This window comes from Hoplias malabaricus, chromosome 18 (assembly GCF_029633855.1).
Source record: "Hoplias malabaricus isolate fHopMal1 chromosome 18, fHopMal1.hap1, whole genome shotgun sequence".
NCBI lineage: Eukaryota > Metazoa > Chordata > Actinopteri > Characiformes > Erythrinidae > Hoplias > Hoplias malabaricus.
This window is the reverse complement of record NC_089817.1, coordinates 11,276,777-11,298,819: the sequence shown is the minus strand read 5'-3', so window position 1 is coordinate 11,298,819 and position 22,043 is coordinate 11,276,777. Positions and strand designations below refer to the sequence as shown.

At 38.2% G+C, this 22,043-nt stretch overlaps 1 protein-coding gene across 2 annotated transcripts in view; it reads right to left on the bottom strand.

Annotated features, from left to right (window-relative positions):
• The window catches only part of chsy3 (chondroitin sulfate synthase 3), a 34,880-nt gene extending 15,596 nt beyond the window's left edge, over positions 1–19,284 (bottom strand). The window contains exons 1-3 of one of the 2 annotated variants that reach the window (XM_066651710.1): positions 18,819–19,284; positions 17,866–18,704; positions 16,515–16,798 (exon numbers count right to left, since the gene is read on the bottom strand). In XM_066651710.1, the coding sequence (XP_066507807.1) occupies positions 16,515–16,798; positions 17,866–18,448 (867 nt within the window). In that variant the 5' untranslated portion in view covers positions 18,449–18,704; positions 18,819–19,284. The remainder of the gene's footprint in view (positions 1–16,514; positions 16,799–17,865; positions 18,705–18,818) is intronic. The other variant, XM_066651711.1, reaches the window with a different exon arrangement.
• Between the last annotated feature and the right edge of the window lie 2,759 nt (positions 19,285–22,043).

The window sequence follows — 22,043 nt, the reverse complement described above, 5'->3', positions numbered from 1 at the left end:
TATCATCGGCCACACAAGGAAACACGGTGAACTAAACTGGATCACTGTGAAAAGGTGTTGGCCAGTGATAATTTCAACTTGATCAATTTAATTTGGAATGCTAGTAATTAATAGCTATAATGCAGCCATAAATTTAATATTCTTTTTGAGTTAGGAATGACCTCATCTTTCTTTTAATGCTGAGAGGTTTCTATAACAGCCACCTTCCTGAAGGATGGATGACAGAGGAGGACTTTGGCAGTGACACTGGCAATTCATTGACAAGCAGAAAATCAGTAGTTCCACTTCAGTTTTGCTTTAAAGATGAAACCTAGGAGCAACCGGTACCTCATTATGCAATTTTGGCAGACTCTGCCGATAAGCAAGGCAATCAATTTTAACTGGTTGTCACCAATTAAAACGTGACATTTATGCAAAAGCGACATTCATTTTCAAGCTGCTCCCACACAGTGAAATGGCAAAGTTGTCACTGTTGTTACTGGGTAGACAGAAGACTATCATGCAGTGCTGAAAGTAAATGATAATGTTGTATTTTCTGGATGTACACAAATGCCACACCTATCCATCATTCTGTCCTGTGCTGACAAGCTGGAGGTGCTGAATAGGTTCCAGTAAGGCTCCACTGAGGCTTTGTGGCACGATGCATTAGTCTGAATAAAGCTGTGTCAGTGGAGCTCTCAGTGGATTGACCCCACTCTCGTCCTGTCCTGGACTGCATGACAAACACACTTGGCCCGGAATCTGTCAGGCAGAAGTGCTGGCGTCATCTCTGTCCGCCTACCTCCTTTGTTCTGGCATCCTAAGGACAAATCTGCCACAAATCAACAGGCAAACAGAATGGCTAGAATTGTAAATTTTGTGCTTTTGCGACAAGGCTGTTTAACCTATTTCACTTTATAGTCTGTATAACCAACAACAAACAACTGCTACCAAAAGGAGTAATGGAAAACAGTACTACAAGTACATAACAGTACCACAATGGCACATATTAAAAGCATGGCACCTCCAAATTTTTAGGCCATAATTACATTAATTATGATATTACTTTATGTACAGAAGTACAGCTACTTAGATATTGAAAAGGTGAGTGCATTCAGTAAATTATTCATTCCATTCCCTCGACCATTAGCAAAAGCTGTATAATGCCTGTAATCTTTTTATAGATTCTGGTTTCAGGCTGTGAATTTAAGAGATGGTTCACCCACACTCATAATGCAATTATCAAACATTATAGCGTTATACAATATTTTCCACATTTCTGGACATCATCACACTGTTGGTCTTCTTTTCGCTGTCAACACTGTATTCCACAAAACACACCCCAATTTCAGGATGGTAACAGGTACTGATCATTAAGTTGTTTTAGGCATATTTCCATAGGAGCATGAAATGAAAGAAAATGAAAGAACCAACAAAATTTTGAGAGAAAAAGTATTCCTTAACAGCTATATCATATAAGAACAGACAGGTGATGGACCTTTATTGTGCAGGATTAGCCTTGTTGTTGGGGTGGTTAGGTGAGCAGAGTCCTGTGCATGTTAATGCAGGGTGTGCAGGCAGGCGGCCGGAGGGGAGCACAGAGGTACCTAAGCACAAAGCCTTCCTCAGTTCCCTCCGCTAAAACTCTCATTAACATGCCCTGCTCCAGCTCCCTCTCAGCCCCATAAATCATACTCCTGTCCTCCACATGCTGAATACATAAACAGTGCCATTCACAGAGAGAGAGAGAGAGAGAGAGAGTGTGAGAGAGAACTTTTTTTTAACCTCAGCACCATTACATTATTTTAAGCGTGAATATTTCCATGTCTGTTTTGTCTGACCACACACATAATACATAAAGTATACCAATGCGTGCAACTTCATTTAACCAGTCTCATATTGACTTTATCGTGCCTATTAAATTAGTGACCTAAAAAGTTAATATAATGTCTCAGAAGTCCAATAGTCATAAAAGGCCTGTCAAAACTTTGTCATTTCAACAATTCATTTATATTTTAGTGAGTAGTTGCAGTCAGCCCCCAAGATGCTACTTGTTTCAGTAATAAATTCAGATGTGCCAGAGAAATCCCTTGCATTGTGCAGCCATTTCAGGAGGCTTGCTAAAATCCATGGTTAGCTTTTGTCAAGGCTGGTCTTGGAGAGAGACAACTGAAGCAGAACATGGCAGTTTATTTATAATTTGATTGGTACGACTAACACTGATGAGCTAAAATTTATCAGTGCTCCCATATTTGACCACATTTTGAAGCACTATGTGGTGCCCATGCCTTCAGTGTTCTTGGCCAGAAAAACCATGGCAGCTTGCAATGAAATGGACATGACTGAATATGTGCCTCTAAACAAAAGTGAGAGGTTTCCTGAACATTTGTGCCACAGGCGATAGTGAGGAGGTGGATATGAGCTCAGAGGTTTGACAGTGTTAGGACTTATGCCAGTTTGGCAACATCGCAGGTCCAGGCAACACCATCCTCATGGCTCTAGGAACACAGCATTTATCTCCAGCTCCCTGTACTGCTCCAATAATTTATTGCTGTACCTCATTCCAAGCCAGCAGGATGGGAGAGCCTCAAGAACTTATCAAATTAAGAAGTGTGGAAATTTCAGCAGTACACATTCACCAATTTGAGAGGTTCTGTGAGGTCTTAATAACACAATGCTCTGTTCGTAGCATTAAGGGTGAATCATGCAGCTAAAATTTAACATTACAATATTTCAAGATATTCAGTATATGACAAAATACAAGTGGCACACTTAAACACTATCAAAACTAGACATGGTATATATTCATACACTGCATTGCACTAAATCAATATAAGCAGGACTTTGCTCTCTTTGTAATAAAGCGAGCAGTTGATCAGAGTTCTTTATGCAGTGACAATATCCACCATATCTGTCTGACGTTTTTGATAAAAGCAAATATTTTCCTTTCTTGATTTTGGGCTGGGGGGATGGGGAATGATAAACATGTACTGTTACCCTCTGGCCCCCTCCAGGGTGTATTTCTGCCTTGCGCCCAATGATTCCAGGTAGGCTCTGGACCCACCGCGACCCTGAATTGGATAAGTGGTTACAGATAATGAATGAATGAATTAATTAATGTTACCCTCGGACCTTAGTGTGTGCTCTTTCCTGCTAACACACTATCCACACACGACTGTTTGCAGGTAGATGGAAAAAAGCTAGCACACACAAAGGGAATAAATAAAACATAAGTGTAAGTCATACATATGAATGCATGCAAAACTCTCCAAGGCTCCCTTCAGCGCATCTCTTCAGAAGTGTAGGGAGTTACAGAGAGGGGAGCAGAATCTAAAGTAATTTGAACAGGGTCATTGTCATTCAGCTGTAACTTGTTCTTACACAAGAACGGTGCACAGTGGACAGTACAACAGTACATGATATCTGCAAAAATGTGCCTTTTTATACTGATTTGGAAAAAAGAGCATATTGTAGGAAAAAAGGTATTTCAATTATTTTTCTTTCTTTTTCAATTAAGTGCTTAAGTACTATAATGAAGGCAATGCGAAGATCTTTTAAACAGTCTCTGGTGGCTTTCACACAGTTTGACCTTTAGTCCAGACTTTTAGTTTTTTCTGTTTGTGTGAAAGGTGCATGTGTGATGAGTCTCCTCTGTGTTACTTTTGCTTTGTTCTAAACCTCACACTAGCACACTACATATGTTATAAAACATACTGCATTATTAATAGTTCTCAATATTATAGAAGCTAAATTAGAACCAGGCGTGGTTTTGGACAAAGCATATATAAGCCAGTGCAAGGTGGAAAGCCAGAGATGCTGGTAAAAAAAAAGTAGGCTAAAGATTGGATATGTAAGCAATGTATGCATTTGTGTCCTGACAAAGCCAAACATAACTACTGTTCCAAATGTAAAGACATAGGTGCTCTCAACTAACTCTACTCAATGTGTGGTATTTGGGTTGAGCAGAAGTATCTTTGAGGTCAACCACCATGGGTAAAGCCTGTGTAGCCCAGATTGGTTCTTTCATTGCTGCATCTGAGCAAGAAGCCATGTTAACAAAAAAAAAAAAAAAAAACTGAATCCAACCTGCAAATACTGACATATCAATGTCAGTGAGGTTTAAATGAACATAAATGGACAGTGGAGTAGCTAGGTAAATATAGAAATAAAAAAACACTGTGTCAAAAGATGTGCCAAAAGTCATGTAAGAACTGATTTTTGTGTGCAGGTTGGGATATTTTCTGGCAATTACAACTAGGAGTAGTTGAACATAAAATTATAAAAGGAACATTCACTAAGGCTCATGTTTTGCAACAAAATATAGATTGAAGTCTTTCACCTTCTACAGTTTGTATTATCATGAAAATATTCAGGGAACCAGGGGTAATCTCTGTATGTGAAGGCCAAGGGCAGAAGCCACTGCTGAATGTGTGCCCATTGAGCTCTCAGGTAGCACTGTTTGAGAAATGTATGGAGCTAAATCAATGACATGAGTATTTGAATCTGAATTTTCAATATTTTAATTATATTTGTCCAAAACCATCTGACATGAACCAAAAGACAGTGGAAAAATTAACATCATGCCAAAGTGAAAAAAAGACCATTCAGAGTATTATCAACAATGCAATGAGATGCATCAGTGCCTACAGCATGTGTGATCTGCATAGCCTTCAATACATCTTTCCTAGAAACTCCATGTGTATTTCAACGGGACAATGGCCAGATGAATCAGATATGTCTCTGATTGAAAATGTATGATGCTTTATGAAGAAGAGAATCAGACAACAGCTATCACAGACAGTTGAGCAGCTCAAATTTTATATACAATGGAAAAAACATGCCTCTTCTTTTACTGAGTATTCTGCAGGCATCAATTTCTACATTTGTTTGTATTTAAACAGGCTGAATTATGTTCATCTTTAGAAACACACACAAAAAAAACATATTTTTTCTTTGTCCATTAAATAAAAATTCAAGTGAATTAAATTACAGATTTCAGATTTTATTGCATTATTTATTTTTCTTCTGTTTGTATGAGTTTTTTGTGTCTCTAAATGTGCTTTTTCTTCTGTTGGTGAGCAAAAGTATGATTTAAGCTTGGGATAGAAATTCCCCTGTGTGGTCCTCTTGTTATTAATTCCACAAAGCAAAAGAAAGAGCAGAAGTGTAAAATGAATAATTTATTATCGATTAAGGTGTTCTATTTTATTTATTTGTTTATTTTTTTACTCATATTTGTTGAGGGATTCTGCTATTTGAATTGGGCCAGGGGCAACAAACCACAAGCATTCACTTAGCAGAAAGCTTAGACCCATCAGGGAAGCATGAAAATTAATACTAAACAGCAATGTTTCTCCTATTACTAAATAGTCTTGGCGGCATCATGGACAAGCTCACATGTTGACTGGCTTGGATGAGTTACAGGATGGATCTGGCAAGCAAATGTGTACTTTGTAGTGTTCCATTTTTACATGGCGTGTGTTTGTTGTGGCCTAAACAAAATTATATTTCCAAATATATAGTTGTTTTTGCCAGATGATAAGCATCTAGCCCTTTAGTATCTGTCGCAATACGCTTTAATACCAAGTATTTCTGGGTCAAATAGAGACCCAAATAAAAATATAGGTTTTCTGTGACTGATTTAGTTGAAATTTTTTAAACCTCTAAAAAGAAGATAATTTACAAATGTGCTCTGTTTTATTTGAATCAATGTGAAAACCATTGAGAGCCTTCTAGGTGTACAAGCAATCAACTACAGATTGTACAATAACACTTTTTCTTTTCCAATAATGATACTGAACCTTAAGTATCAGCTGATATGATATATTCCAATATTCTTTTAATTATTACATTTTAAAATTAGTTGTTGATTCTGGGTGTCAATTTTAAATACTAATTTTTCATACTTGTTTTAATGGGTAAGAGTATCAATAATCAATTACCTAATATTTTTAAAATAGGTGTATTGTGCATTTTTCCTACATACTTTAGGAACCCCAATGCCATCTCACCTGTTAAATCATGAGATGGTGAGATCGTCCAATCAGATGGACATGAAGAAAATGGAGAAAATGTAAGGAGTAGGGGAAAACCGACATAAGTTGTAGCTTTTGGAACTTTATCACTATATTAAAACAACATATATCAAATGAATATCAATTTGGATACTTAGATAACTAGACACAAAATACCTCACACAAAAACAACACACACACATGCACATACACACACCCACACACAAGATGCCACCAGATTTCACATCAACCATCTGTCAGAGCTTTCAGCACATCCATGCCATACACTGCACCTCTGTGTTTCACAGCGAGTGCTCAGCTCGAGCACAGGAAAGGCAGTATGAATGTTCATTCCTGAAGTCTAGTAATGATGTGGTGTATATATATATATATATATATATATACGGTCTTTCAAGGAGGGGAAGCTCAATTTCGGGCCTACATCATAAAATGTGTCGGTTTATTTATACGTAAATTCTATCCTCCGTTCCTTTTCAAGAAAATGATCTGTGACCCTGTTGTACCAACAAGGCGTCTTTTCCAGGGACTTGACTAGTGTCCTCTCAATGGCCAGCAGAGCTAGGCTGCTTAAACGGCCTTGGCCCATGTTAAGTGTGTCCGCCTGTGAGTGCTTTGTGACGGTTGAGGGGCTTAGCAGCACCCGTTTGTCAGAAAGTGCAATAGAAGTCAGAAAGAGTGATAGAAGTCAGTCTCCAAACACAAGCAGCTACAAAAAACCCACCAGAAATAGAAGCTCGATTTGTCGCTAGTCGTATTTAACAAAGCAAATGCCACTAAGATGTTTCGGAAAGTCTCCGGTTCAACTCAGAACAGAATAAAAATTTAATGCTCCTACGGATCTTTACACCAAAGGATCGCTGATTCGCTCATTTCGCTGTCAATCAAAAAGAGATTCAGCCTCAGACAGATCATCCAATCATCATGCAGAAGCTTAGAGTCCGGGCCAGCCGAGGCCAGCCCACTGCCCCATAGACCCCCAGAGACGCTGAGCGTCCTATGGGCGGGACAAAGCCCAGCATTTATCCAATCACTCGTCTCGTTTCACTGCACTTCGCTGCTTCTCCATTGAACTCTGTGGACGCTCAGCGTCCACGCTGTTTAAATCACTGTGAAGCTGCGGGAATGATTGAGAGGAAAACCGCATCTTTACCAGTGATAAGAAGCTGATCTCCACAAAGTGCATGTCCAATAAGATAATATATAAATATTTACCATAATACTATTTAATAATTTCATATGACATCAAAAAAAATTCTGATCCAATTTTAATAATATATAATCTTCTTTAGCACATTCATTTGGGGATATGGAGATTGCAAAAACCAGTCAACATATTTATAGTCTACCTATATCAAAACCTTTTAAAATACAATAAAAAGGATAAAATGTGTCTTTCTGATTCAGCTTCCCTTCTTAAGTCAAGCGCTGAGATTTCTGAATTGTACATCCTCATCTGAGTATCTCCAAACCCAGTGCCATTAGGAGTAAGAAAAATATATGTTAGAGAGTAAAGGTTAAACAGGGTTCAGTAAGCCAGAAAAAAGATTCCTTCCTTCCTGAAGGAAATCATACTTCTTTAAATTTTAACCGAAAATCTTTTAAAAACTTTCGTATATGTATGTATACATATTGTTTATATTTATGGGTGCTTGGTACAGCCTTGGTTACCAGGGAGGCCAAAGTGAATCTACGTATAAAACCTGATTAAATAATAGGTCTTTAAAGTGAGCTTGGAGAGGGGTGGGTCAAATGGCGCTTTTCCACTGCATGGTCCATAGAACCAGGTATTTTTTCATTCCCTGCTCGCTCCGGGTTGCAACCGGATGGTGACTTGTAAATCCTGCAGAGACATGTCGATCACCATGAAATGCAGAGCTCATTCAAATCCAGCACAAACTTGCTGCTTGTAAAATATCTTAAGTTATTTTTATCGGACAAACAACAGCAGCTTTTGAAGACGTTTAAACACTCCTTGGGCCGGTGGCCGACAAAACTTTCCAGTGAAAACCGAACGTGCAACAAGGAAAACTGATTTGTGAGAACTGGGGCGTGGAGCCGTATTCAGTCCAAAAACCAAAAACAATATCCGAATACATTATGAGTAAACAGTGACTAAATGTATCACCATCGTTGTTGTGGTTTTCAAAGCCAGTGATTCCTGTTAGTTTTACAACGTCACAAGCCCCATTTCGAGAGGAAACTGTGCCAGTGGAAAAGTGACAAGCTTTAAGCGAGCTGAGCCATGTCGAGTCAAGTCGTGAAGGGCTGGACCCATGCAGTGGAAAAGCACCAAAAGATGCCAGACCTGGCTGCTGAGCCTTCTGGAGGTTTTGTGTGATTAATTCAGGAAGGGTTCTGCCTTCCCGAATACTGCTATAAAGGTTGTAAAGCAGCAAGGGCTTAGAGAGTGAAGAAAATAGGTTGGACCCACTGTTTAACTCCAGTGATTAAGTGCAGGATTTTGTCATCTAATTCTGTTTAATCTTAATTTAGAAATAACATAATAAACAAGTAATAACTGATAACTGATTTGCCATACGTTTGACTACTTGAATATTCACAATTTATAATTCATCTCTATACCCTGTAATACAACTGTAATAACTATATCTATTTATTGGTTAGCATGAACATTAGGGTCTCATCACATTTACTTTTAGTAAAATGTAAGTTTAAGATGTTATAATGCAAAAAGGATATAACTACACAAGCTAGCAGATTTGCATTCAGAACATTAAGCACTATATAATATGCTATATAATTCCTAGGAAATCAGTGTAGTAAGAAATAAATATAAAAAATAAATATAAAGAGGGGAGTGAGTAATATGTGAAATATTTTCTTTGTTCCACATCAGATTTTGATTAATATATTCTAAAAAGTTATAAAGACAAGAATGACTCCTATAATCCCATCCTTATGTTATTGAAAACAACTGCACTCCCGAGTCAGTGATGATGCAATATTACTTACCTTATGAAATATTCTTCTGGCTGGGTTTTGTTTATAAAAACTGTTTAAACTGGAGCACCTCTCTAGGTTTCTTAGAGCCTGACATTTCTGAGGCTCTCTCCTTTTGCGTTCAATCATTTACTTAATATTCATTTTCAGCCTTAATAGACACAAACCATCTAAAAAGGAAACAGAAGGGATGGTAGAGACCTTGAAGTCCAATGCTTTGACATTTGGACAAGAAGCTCCATCCTCCTGGCACATGTCTTGGCTCCAATTTGAGAGCAGATGGCAAGATTAGCACTTTCAGCAGCATTCCAGAGGGAAGGTGGGCAGAAGTAGAAGGAAGGATTCTTTCATATCATTCTTTTAATTCTGTATTAGTAATTGGTACAGGGGGTCTGTATGACAGAGATGGTGCTAACACATTTTATTTCCATGGGCTTTACAGTTCATGTTTGGAAGTGGTTCAGCATACAAGCTCACTCTCTGATTGAAGTACCTTGAAAGTGGACCTTGCATTCTGGGAGATCTAATTGCGTCATAGAATTAATGGCCAGAGGACACATCATTAAATCGTTAGCCTACATGTGCTAATTTGAATTGCTTGGCTGGACTAGACTTGGCATTTTCTTTTTTGGAAAGAAGGTTGATAAAATACATAGGGCCACTCAGTGCTGACAGCAACTATCTCTTTCATCTGCTTATTATATTACTGCATGAACGGAAGTAAATATGCCTCACTTGTGGCGAGTAATATTTGCACATTTGTTAAATCTCCAGTTGAAATGATGATTGAATCAACCACATCACTCAGATATTCAAGTAAATCAATAAGTTGCCTTGGGTATAGTATTAATGCCTACTGAGTATAATAGCAATAACTGCATCACATTAATTATGAGGTACAAACAAATCTACTCACTAGAATTACATTTACATTTATGCATTTGGCAGACGCTTTTATCCAAAGCGACTTACAAAAGACTTTTAGTAACAGGAATGCACTGGCTAACATCAGATATTTCCAGTGTTCTTTCAATAAGCATTGACTTCATAGTCACAGACACAACAAGCCCCTAAAACATTGCCAGTCTGCACTTAGACATCAGGAAATAGCCATAGCCCAAGTGTTTGGTTATGACAACCAATATCAGCCAAACAAATACAAAGCAGTTTACTCCAGCCCAGAGCAATGAGCGGAGTGGGTGTGTGATGAATATCCTAAAATGATGTACATACTTTAAAAATGTAGATCACACTTATTAAATAACGCAGTTACTTGACATCTGATTCCACATCATAATTAAATTATTTAATAATATTTCAGCAATAAAAAGGGAAGCCACAATAAAATGTGTAAAATGAAACACAGTCTAAAAAATGAGAAGTTGTTAATACAGACCTAAACAGCTCTTCTCCTAAGCCATATCGGATAAAGCCCAGAAATGTGCCTGGATTCCTAATTACATTTTCCAGCATCATAAAAATGTCTGTGGCGTCTGTTAAGCCTCACAAACAAGGCAACCTAGCATAAACCCTAGGGGGTATAAAAATATACTTGGCTCAAAAATCTGTTTCATTACTGACACTGAGTTAATGACAAATTATGTTTCTATTTTAAACCAACTTTATTTGTAGAACACTTACACTTTACAACCTGATGTTGTTACAAAGCAGCTTTTCAGCAGCAACTTTTCAACATTCTAAGCAAGTCATGTTCGAAGAGCAAATCTGTGATGCTGTAGGGAATGAGGGGAGTCATTCTATTTTGCAGTCATGAACTGATGCATCTTTGTTACTTGGGACAGACCAGAAACATGTACATGGTGTTCACCAATACAGAAATGTATCTGGAACAGTGGAAGATGATGTCAATGAGGTATGTAAACAAATAAGAACTGATAGCAACTGATAAACTACTGCTACTCTCTGAGGAGTCCATTGTGCTCTTCCCATGTCTGCATGGGTTCCTCTGTGTGCTCCAGTTTCCTCCTACCATCCTAATATAAATGTTGATTCATCAATTGGCTATGCAAAACTGTCCACAGGTGTCTATGTGAGTGACTGAGTGAATGCGTGATGTACGCATGATGCTCTTAAATCTACTAATGAGACTGGAGCTGCAAGTGGTACAAGTGTGACACTGAAGAAAACTAATGTGGGTTAAACTGTCCACTGTATTAGATAGTGTGTTTTACTAAATCCATCAGGACAGGTTATAAAGAAGTGACATTTATTTAATTAAGGTTAGAAATGCAGTAACATTGCTTGCCGCTCTGGGTGTGTGTTCAAAACCCCAAGTGCACTAGTGTGTATGTGTGTGTGTGTGTGTGTGTGTGTGTGTGTGTGTGTGTGTCTGTTACACCTTAATAACCCCTCAGCAAAGCAACCCAGGATCATTATGTTCCAAAGAGATTACTTCTGAATCTTGCTACTCAGATGGGAGCAGTTTATCTGTGAAACCCATCACTAAGCCTCATTCTGAGGTCCTTGCCTAACTCTTGGTCTATGGGAAACCCTTTAGATAAGCAACTTCCTGATCACAGTCTTACATACACTTTCAGTTCAACGGACATTCAGCAGTATCTAACAAAGCAATACATGAATGTGATTCATAGTCTAGCTTTTCTCTTTCAGAGACACCTGAGCTAAATATATGTAGCTGTTTAAAAAAAAACATTATATCCTTTGTAAAGTGTGTAACAGGATATCTGTGTGTACATGCAAATATTTGTGTGTCTCTCTCACGAACGTTCACACATTCACACATACACACACACACACACAAACACAGTGTATAGGCATACTCAAAGCAATACATTCAGAAAGGACACTGCAAGCAGAATTTAAGCATTATCGCTATCGTCACCTGGGATGCGATATAAAAAATACACTTCAACAGAAAGCTGGAATGATGTGTTCTGAGTACTGCTGAGTGGTGCAGCACAGACATCCCTCTGCAACAAAATCTTTTAAACTCCACAGTCACTAGGCAAAGTAAAAGAATCCTGATCATAATCATCATCATTAAATACTATAGAAATGCAAAAATGCTTAGTGTACAAAAATTATAATTAGGTCTCTTGTTTACTAAATGTAATCAATTTAGCAGGAACAAACCAATGCAACATGCTTGTTATTTTAATATTTTGAATTTGCACATCTACCAAGCTAACGGAATAAAAATGTATAAAATACACTTAAAGGCCAAATGTATTTGGGCACTACTCTTAATTATCAATTTTACATGTGAACAGGTGTATAAAAATCAAGCCTTTAAACATAGACAACCATAGGCAGTAGAATAGGTCATACTTAATACCTCAGTGACTTTAAACTTACCACTGTCATAATACACTATATTCGCATGATGTTTGTTGGCTTGGTTAGATGTGCACGAGATAACTTCAAAGTAACACTAGGTAGACTACTGACGCTCCACTGACCTGTACCCGAGAGAATAGAGCCTCTGTCATTACTGCTTTGGGCTCAACACTGCAGAAACTGCACTACATCATTTTTTGGAGGCAGACAGGAAAACACCCTTCTTCCTCCTTGATTTCATGTCAGTACTGTAAATATGAATTACATTCTGAAACTAAAGGTGGAGGCCAGGAGTATATATACCAAACTTAGTGTTACTTTAAGTGCTGATAAATGAAGGAGCAGTAACACCTCAAACACAGGTTTATCACTCATATTGCTTTTAAATTAAGTTCTCTAAATTAGCCTAACAGACAAATGTAACAATTGTTAACAATGTATTCTTCTCAGATGCCCTCTTTCCTATGTAGAAAATGGCTTATTTAGGCAATTTCTTGCCAGTACCATTGTTTCCAAAATCACTGTGCAAAACCTAGAAAAATATTACATTATCCAGCTACGGTTTAAGTAAAAAGTGTACATTTGAGTACACATGATAGGGCTATGTATTTCCTAATCTGTAGTAACATTGGTTAAGCTATATTATATGCATAATATGCATGCAAACAAGAGTGTTTGAAAACTATGTAGAGTAAATGGTGTTGTTTGAACACATTGAGCAGAAGGAATCTTGGGGATTTGGAGGAGTGTTGTTTTCGTGGGAGGGATTTTGTTTCTCAGCTTTGTTTAGAGAAGACGTTGGCTGTGATCTCCTTGAATTTCAGCTTGAGCCAATGTGAGGATGTACTTTGCTCTGTGGTATTGTGATGTTTATGCAGTTGGTTTTGAGAGTCTTTACAGAGAAATAACGTTCATTCCACAGTGGTGGCACACAATCTTTACAAGTTTTTTAATACAGAATTTGAAAATGTGTTTGCACTATGACGCTGTATTATTTTAACAGCCAGCATTTTCCTATGCAGGTGAATAATCCTTTTAATAAGTAATGAACTGCGGTTCCAGGTTTTATTTGAGGAACATTTTAGAGAAGGCAAAGCTGACTTCATTATCAAAATCACTAATGTTTTACAAACTCACTTCACAACCAGCCATCTAAAGAGTCCCTTTTACAATTGTTGTGGGATCACAGCACCACTGTGCTTACAAAAAGGAATAAAATATGGAACAAAACTGAATAAAACAAAACTTTTAATTTGCAAATGCCCAAAGATAAATGCCTTTGAAGTCATCAGCATGAGCAATTATAATCTGCGGCAAAAAAGGAAAAGATATATAATGAAATAAATGAGAGTATGCGTACGCCACTACGACAAGCAATGAATTAAACATCACACATGTGCAGAGATACTCTCATAATTGTGGGGAGAGGCAGAATCTCATCAGCATTGGTGGAGCACAGGAGAGAAAAAGAGTGCAGTACCAGAGAGGGTTTAACCCGACTCCAGCCTTGGGGAAAGTGAGAGGCCTCCACTTTAATCAATATGCATATGAAGTTCTTCAGACCATGAAAGCCATTTCAGTTTACGAGGGATTACACAAACTGTGGAGGGGGGGACTTAAACAACAATGGTACACATGTTAGTAAAAAATTTTGCTTTCTCCTCTGACGAACTTGTGCTTTGGAAAAGTCCTTGGATTTAAATAAATTAAGTATTAGAAGATTAGAGCCACTTCCTTTCTATTTACAGTTCAACAGTAAGCTCATGCAGAGTGGGGAGTGTGAATTGAGATATTGGATGCTGCCACTGCAATCCCGGGCTTTTTCAACCTTTAAAACTACAGAAATTTGATTCCGGCTGGTATCTTTAAATAGGCAAATATGCTGCTGTCTTTCCACAAACTAAATACATCTGACGTTCTCTGATTTGGGATGTTTGTTGCAACGAATACGTCTGCTTGAGCTAGACATCCTTTCAATGCAAAAGCTGCAAAGACTAAGATGTCCCACAGACTTGCTCTGTATTCAGGCCTACAAAGCCTCATAAATAATGAAGAGTCTGAGAATAAGTTAAGGGAGAGATAATACAATCAGACAGGCAGACTGCAAGCATGCCTAGAGCCGAATGCCCTTAACGACATGATGAATCGACTTCAAGGTATTGTTGAACAAAGAGATCCAAATAGCACACTACCGACACACCTGTCATCCACGGCATGCCTTTGGGACTCTCCACAGACCAACGAAACATCTGGCAAGTTTCAAAAATAAATAAATAATATCAAAGACTTTCTAGTTCAAATGTAAATAATGAGGCACTGACACATCATCTGCTTGTGCTTTAGATTTCATGTGCCTTGGAAGAACAGTCAGTTACTCAGATTTAAAGCGAGGCAGCTAGATTTCTAGAGACTAATGTAAAAAAAAAACAACAAGGTAGAGGTGAGTATGTGTATAAACAGACATTAAAAGATTGGATGACTACTAAGCAGGACTGCAAAACAAACATACTGTCAGATGCAAGTCAGCATGTGCCCTCACAGATACTTAATATACAACAATCAGTGAGAAACCAACTACTGAGAATTGGCTATTAAATAAAGAGTTTGCATTTGGTTTGACTACAGTGCAAATGTATTTATCCTTCCACCAATGAGATGGTGTGTTTTCATCCAATCACCAAATGACTTTCAATTTACTGATAATATATATATAGTGCAGTATAGTGATAGTGATTCTTTTTACACACTTGCTGTTTTGGAAGTCAGCTCTCAATCAAATCAAAGATGACTGATTTAAATGAGTATTGAAACAAGCTTTATATGTTACAGAAAATGTGAGTTTCTTGCTACTTGTTTTGAAGAAATTACATCATTTGCTTGCCTCCAGCCTAAACAAATAACTTGTTAAATTGAAAATCTAGGAAAGGATATACAACTGCTTTCTACTATCACTATCACACACAGTACATTAGACTGAGAGTGGAAATTAGCACCATTGTTGCTATATGAATATTTTCATTTTTAAACAAACAGTATTTGAATATCCCCTAAAATAGTATCTTTGCAGCTAATATGTAATTCATAAAAGCGGACATGTTATAAAATAGTTTTCTTCACAGCATTTGCAAATTAGTTTTTGTATTCTGAGTGCCTACCAACATACAAACTGTGAATTAATACCATCCTATTGTTTGGTGTTCTTTTGTTCCCTATGTTTATTAGAAAACATGGGACAATATGAGCAGTTCTGATTCTGCTCCCCTTATTACATAATGAACAGAAATAAATATTATAATTGTACCACCCCTTCATCTGAGTTTCTCCAATCAAGGAGCAGGACCCACACTTATCCAAGAATGTAAAGGTGGAGTTAAACCATGTGAAACAGACAAAATCCAGAATAATCACTGAACTCAGCATAAAACCAAGGCTGAAAGAAAAACAGAACTGAGGAAAAACTGCAAAAATAGAACCAAACAAACATGGTCTCACTTCTAGCTGTTATGTGCTCAGGGCTCTACTGAGCTGTGTGTGGCTTGTTTTCACTTAAAGGAACAGTAAATCATACAGGTCATTCTAGAAAAGGCAGTTTAGACTGGGTGAGATTAGGCTGCGATGCTTGATCCTTGTGGTATTTTGAAAAAGCTTGTCACAGATTTGTCATTACAAAACCCCTGGGAACTGTTTTAACTTGTTGAAAAGGGGTATAAATATGCAAAGATGTTTGCTTGTTTAGGCATGAGGTGAGTCTACAGTTGATTACGAACTGGTCTCGCTGTGGGAAAAGCTCTCTCCATTGGGGCAGAATGATAACTTGTAGTCACACCAATTACATTTTAGAAATCTGTCATCTTTGTGTTTAGTATATTTCTATAAAAAGCTATGTTTCAACATTGCAAAATCATTCAACATCAGCTGCATGTCTTCATATCCTCTGCAGTTCTACACTGCTCACTCAATCAAAAGCATAATTCAAAATAACAAGACCATACACGGTTAATAATAATAAATAAATGAAATCTAAGCATGCGCTGAATACCCAAAGCAAATAAATATTCAGACACATTCATAGATCAGTATAATTAAATTAACCACAGCCATCTGTAATTGAGACATTCTACCGTAATCCCCTTCCTAAAAGCCAAATATTAATTATGTTCTCAAATATTTTGACCATTATATCAAGAAACTGAGAAGTCATAAAAAAGGCTTCTGCCTTACCTCATAGGACCAGACACACTGAGTTCCCCCAAAACGCCTGACACACCGGCCCACCTCCACATCTTCATGAGTGGTGTACATCTCTCTCAGGCACGTGCTGATGTGGGGAACCATCCGGCGGAGCACTTCTCGGCTGAAGATCATGCCTGGACCACCCATGCAAAAATTCTCACCAGGTTCTAGGGCCAGTTTGCCCAGCTCTTCTGTTGTGCCCAGACCTGTTTGACCCAGGTATAATGGCTTACTGCTGTTGAGTGAACGCAAGAAAAGCTCCATTTTTTCACCTGAATGAAAAAGAGAAATGAGAGAACAAGAGTGTGCATTGGAATGTGAGTGGTCATAAAATACATTATCACAGTATCACACATGGTCCGTCTTTATTGCATTCAATCTTCAAGAAAATTTCTCTTGCATGCCTGAAAGACTCAGTGAATGATTTTTTCACTTTATGACAGAACATGCAAAACACTGTTGCATCAACTATGTTATTTTAATTATTAGTGAAGCAAAGAAAAAAAAAGCAAAACCACATTACATCAGGCACTAGTCCAAGCATTCAAAACTATCAATCTATATGGCAATGAAAACATCTTTATGTAAGAAAGATAACATTTCTTAGACATCCTTTATCTAAGAAAAAGATTTACTTTTTTAATTCCATTTTATTTCTTAAAACACTTAAAAATATTTGGAACTGCTTATTTTTTTCTGTGAATACACAGAATTTACTTAAATGCATATACAGTATAAATACACACAGGCAGTTCCCATTATCAAAATGGCAAGTTTGAAGTGAAAGGTGGCGAAACATATTGGATCCTTCCTACACATCAGAAAGTTATTCATAGTACAATATTTGTACTTGTGATTTACTTGTGCCCATCCAAGAGCAAGATTATCCATACGGGCATTAAAATATGTATATGCTCTGGGAATAATTTCTTCATATAGCTGTATGCACATGTTTGAGGGCTGCACTAAAATGACACATTTTGTTGATTTTCTAAGAGAACACATGCACACATACATTACAGAAAACTCATTTAAAGCTTAATTAAATGTAATAAATCGTAAAACTGACTAATATATCACATTTAACTGTGTCCCAGTAAATGATGTGTTAATGTCTTCTCACATACAAAATCAACATATGTTATCTGACCAAGAGCATAACTCATGTGAACATGTGGGTTGTGTCGAGAGCGAGAGTAACATATTCAAAAAAGAAAAAGAGATTTAATTTGCCTTGTCCAGAAATTGCAGACATCTCATACAGTGCCTTTCGGGGTTAATAAAATTCACAAAAGAAAGGCAGTTTTCATTAGAAGCAGAGCCCTTTCTTTATTTTCACCTCTGATATAGACGTCGTCGTCAGCTCTCATGAACCACTCGTATTTGTCCAGGTAGTGATCATGCATGTACTTGAGCATCATGAAGGACTTTTTCTGAGGCGGGTATGAATCATCGACACTGGGTAAAGACACCACGGGGACTGGCACAGACAGATGCACTGATTCCGAGCCTTGGCTGGAGAAAAACTCAACTTTCCCGGGAATACTCTGCGTCCAGGTCTTGTAGGCAGCGACCGCCCTGGAGTCCAAGTACTTTTTGGCTGTCATGACCCCCACATAGAGGAAGGGTTTGGACGGGGGATAGCCATGTCCACTGTCCGCCCCGGGGACACTCTCCTCTTGTCCTTCTTCGACCTCCTCTCTCTCCTCTCTGCGCCAAGTGTTGCTCGAGCTCCCTCCGGCCTCCGAAACTTTCCCCAAAGCCAAGCCGTCTCTGCGGTAGGAGCACGGGGGAGACTTTCTCTTGCCGCCGGCGGCGTTGAGCTCCAAAACGGCGGGCACCACTAACCATGAAGCGACGGTGAAGCCCACCACTACCCCGACAAGCACACTCAGCCACGGTCTCCGGAACCTCACCGCCATGGTGGGGGCATTAACAGACGAATGGCGAAAGAGAAAATCCAAATGTTGTTATCCTCGTCCGGTTCTGCTCCACAGAACCAGCGAACCAGCATTTTGAGTTAAACTGAAGCCGCAGACTGAAGCTCCGTCGCCGTGTTAACACACGTAGGAGAGAGCGCTCAGTCTGAGTCTGAAGGAAAGCAAGAGTTTTCTTACAGAAAGAAACAGAAATAACGTCGAGTGTGTCTGAGGACCGAGGATGGCCATGGCTTAGCTTCTGTGAAAAAACAAAACAAAACACACAGAGATCACAATAGAATATTTGAGGAACTATTTGAGTGTTCCGCTCGGCTAAAAGAAGAGTTCCTTAGAAATGTCAGTGGAAACTCACCTCTGCACAGTTCTACATTTCACGGCTGCCGTTAAGAGTTTCCTTTCCCTTTCCTCTCAGACTTGTTCGCTGCCATAGTGAGTGAGTCAGTGCTCCTTTTGAAGAAACAAAAATACAGTGACAGTTAGAGACTCCCGGCTCAGTTAGGTGCCGTTAGCTCCAGCGATTCCGCCACCTAGCTAACGTTAACGCATCCTCCTTTGGACTCGCCATTTTGTGTACGTTACAGTTTGACACACAGTGTTATCCGTTGCCTATATAACTTATTAAGCGTTTAAGTCTATCCACTTTCGACCGTTAGCTTCGCCCTGGTAGCGGTGACTTCAGGACGAGCCCGCAGCAGAAGAAGTGAGAGGAGTTTTTCTCTTTTTTTCGCTCGGCTGTCACAGGGCGGAGCGAGTGAAAACCACCGCTGCTCTTCGCTCTAAACAGCCACCGTCTTTAGATCCGCGGAGCGGCACTTGGTGGAGTCCAGCACTGCTGGGGATTCAACTTAAATGAGTCGGTTCTACGACTCAGACGCATCTATGAATTGGTGTCGACTCATGGGTAAGAACTTTGAGAGTCGAGTTGTTCGGAGTCGACTCTTCAATTCTGGTATATTTTCAATAATCATGTCTTAGAAGTTCAGACATTCTCATCTTTTCTACCTCAAGGCAACTCCTATTACACACACACACACACACACACAAACAAACAACTCGGAAAGAAACCAAATAAAATGGATGCCATACCATCTACCTACCAAATCACCTTTACACAGTCATTCACAGCTCTACACACAAACTGATGAATGATAGCAATACAGCTTGCACTAATAAAGAATGCAACAAACAATAACAGAAGCAGAAAATGACATGTTGTGCTCCTCTTTCCAATGCTCTAATTCGGCAGTACTAAAGCTGTGCATATTCATGTGTTTTAGTGGATGGGCCCTGGAAAGGCATTGGAGATCAGAAAATGTTCTTGACTGCCCACTGTGGACCATGCTGTCTATGTGGTGTCTTTTGTGTTCCATGGCCTAGTAGTTAAGAACCCTGACCTGTTTCACATTTGCTGTTTTTTGCTAGTTTGTTTCCCAGTAAGTATTCAGATGTGTCCTATTTGTCAAACCCACAAATACAGTTCACATACCTGCACTTTCCTAAAGGTCACTTCAGGAAACTCTCATGGAATAAAGCCTTGTCCAGTACTTACATCTGCAGTTTTTGACACATTGTTTTTGCATAATTATCTCTGCACGTCTGTGTGGAGTTTTGTGCATTACATTTTTTATGAGCAATTAATATGTGTACATCAGGCCATATTTGAAGGTTATAGCCATTAGTCCACTGTAATCCTGGGACATTCCTTTAAAAAATAAAAAAAAAATACAGTTCCACAGTTCTGAGGAACAGTTCTGTGGAACCCAGAAATAATGTGGTGGGCCAAGTAAACAAGTTTAGTCTTGATAAATGTGAATGGCTTGATTAACATTTCATTTCATTTAATTTCATTTTAAATCTGCATATAGATCTCACGTAGCATGAAAACTGTAGCCCATTCCTATTAAAACTGTAATTCCAATAACCTGACATAATTTACATGATGTTTGATCTGTAGCAATTCAAGCTTCATCACATCAACTGATGTGGTGCTTTCTTAGTTCAAATCAATGGAATTAGTAAACAAGGTTATCAATTAGAATCGGTTCTGTAAACTGATTCGATCTTTCTGATGCTGACATAAATCGTGTATTTGGAAGTGTTTTCTTACCACACTGAACCGATTCTTCCGAACTGTTCAATTTAGTGAATCGAACGTCCATTTCAACTGATTCATTCCTTTACCCGGAGGGCCACAGTATGATTAGCATACTAAAGTCTATTAAAACCCTCTCTGTTTAATACAGATCCTGTTGTGGTTTAAAACTGTTTTATGTACAGATCCTGTTGTAAAGTGCTTCCATTTGCCTATGAAAACTGCTTCAAACTATGTTATGATAAAAAAAATCCCACCCGCTTACCTTTTGAAGTTGTATGAGCATCCACAAACTTGTTTGACCATTTTCAGCAAATAATTATTTGTTGTTTACAAAGCATGAGTGTGTAAATGAAGCCATTCCTGCCGAAAAGAATTGAGAATTGAGAGCAAAAAATTGCAAATTTTTGGTCACTAAAGATACAAATGGATGAGACTGACTTTTAGACTCTTAGACCAAAAAGATTCTTTCACTTCAGATTGTAATTAATTAGCAACTTAAAATAATTTGTTAGAAAGTAATTAGACAGCTTCTGCTTTGCCATTGTTCAAAAAGGCTACTGACAGGCACTGACAGACCTAATGGCAGTTGGCTTAATAAATGTGTGACAACAAATATGTTTGTTTTCTGATTTACTACAGTTAAAATGATTTGAAATGAAGTGCATACTGGTTCTTCTGCCTCTGTGTTCCTTATTTTGATTTCAGAAAGTTGGCAACTGTACTCACACTGTCTATGCTGGAAGACGGTGTAGAGTTTCCAGACAGCAAGTGTCATTTCAAGACCAAAAAAAAAAAAAAAAAAAACAAGACAAAAAACAAAAACAAACAAAAACAAACAAAAACATGAATTGGGTGCTTGTTACAATCTTGAATTCACCAAACTGTAAAGCCACTGATGCACTAGCTGAAATAGCATTATGCTAGCAGGGGAAACCTGATTATTGATGAAGGTAAAGCCTGCTGAAAAAGCCAGCTCAAATATTCATGCATTACCAATACAGTATTTATAGCAGACTGCATTGATGTTTATGTTCTTTCCGGATGTTATGACTGTATATTTTACAAATACCTGTATATAATGAGTAAACAGTGGTTCACTTTGTTTTTATACCTGTAAATGGGTATTCAAATTTTTTATTTTATTTTTTATAAATACAGCAGCTCCTTGCTTTGCTTATTTTATACCTCATCAAAGAAATTTGCTGATATAAGGCAATTACCTCAGACCCCCTGGTTAAAGCTTAGACTAATCATTCATCTCTACTGATGGCCCTGAGAGACAAAAGGACAATGGAATGCATGGGCATTTTTTTTTTTTTTCAAATTTGAAGCAAACAGAGAGTATAATTACAATGTGCCAACGCCCAAAACAGTTAAAGCAATGGTAAATTGGCACTGACATCTATATATTGACAACTGCCTACCCAGTTAACACCCTGTACATGCTGCCATCTAGTGGAATGATATATATATATATATATT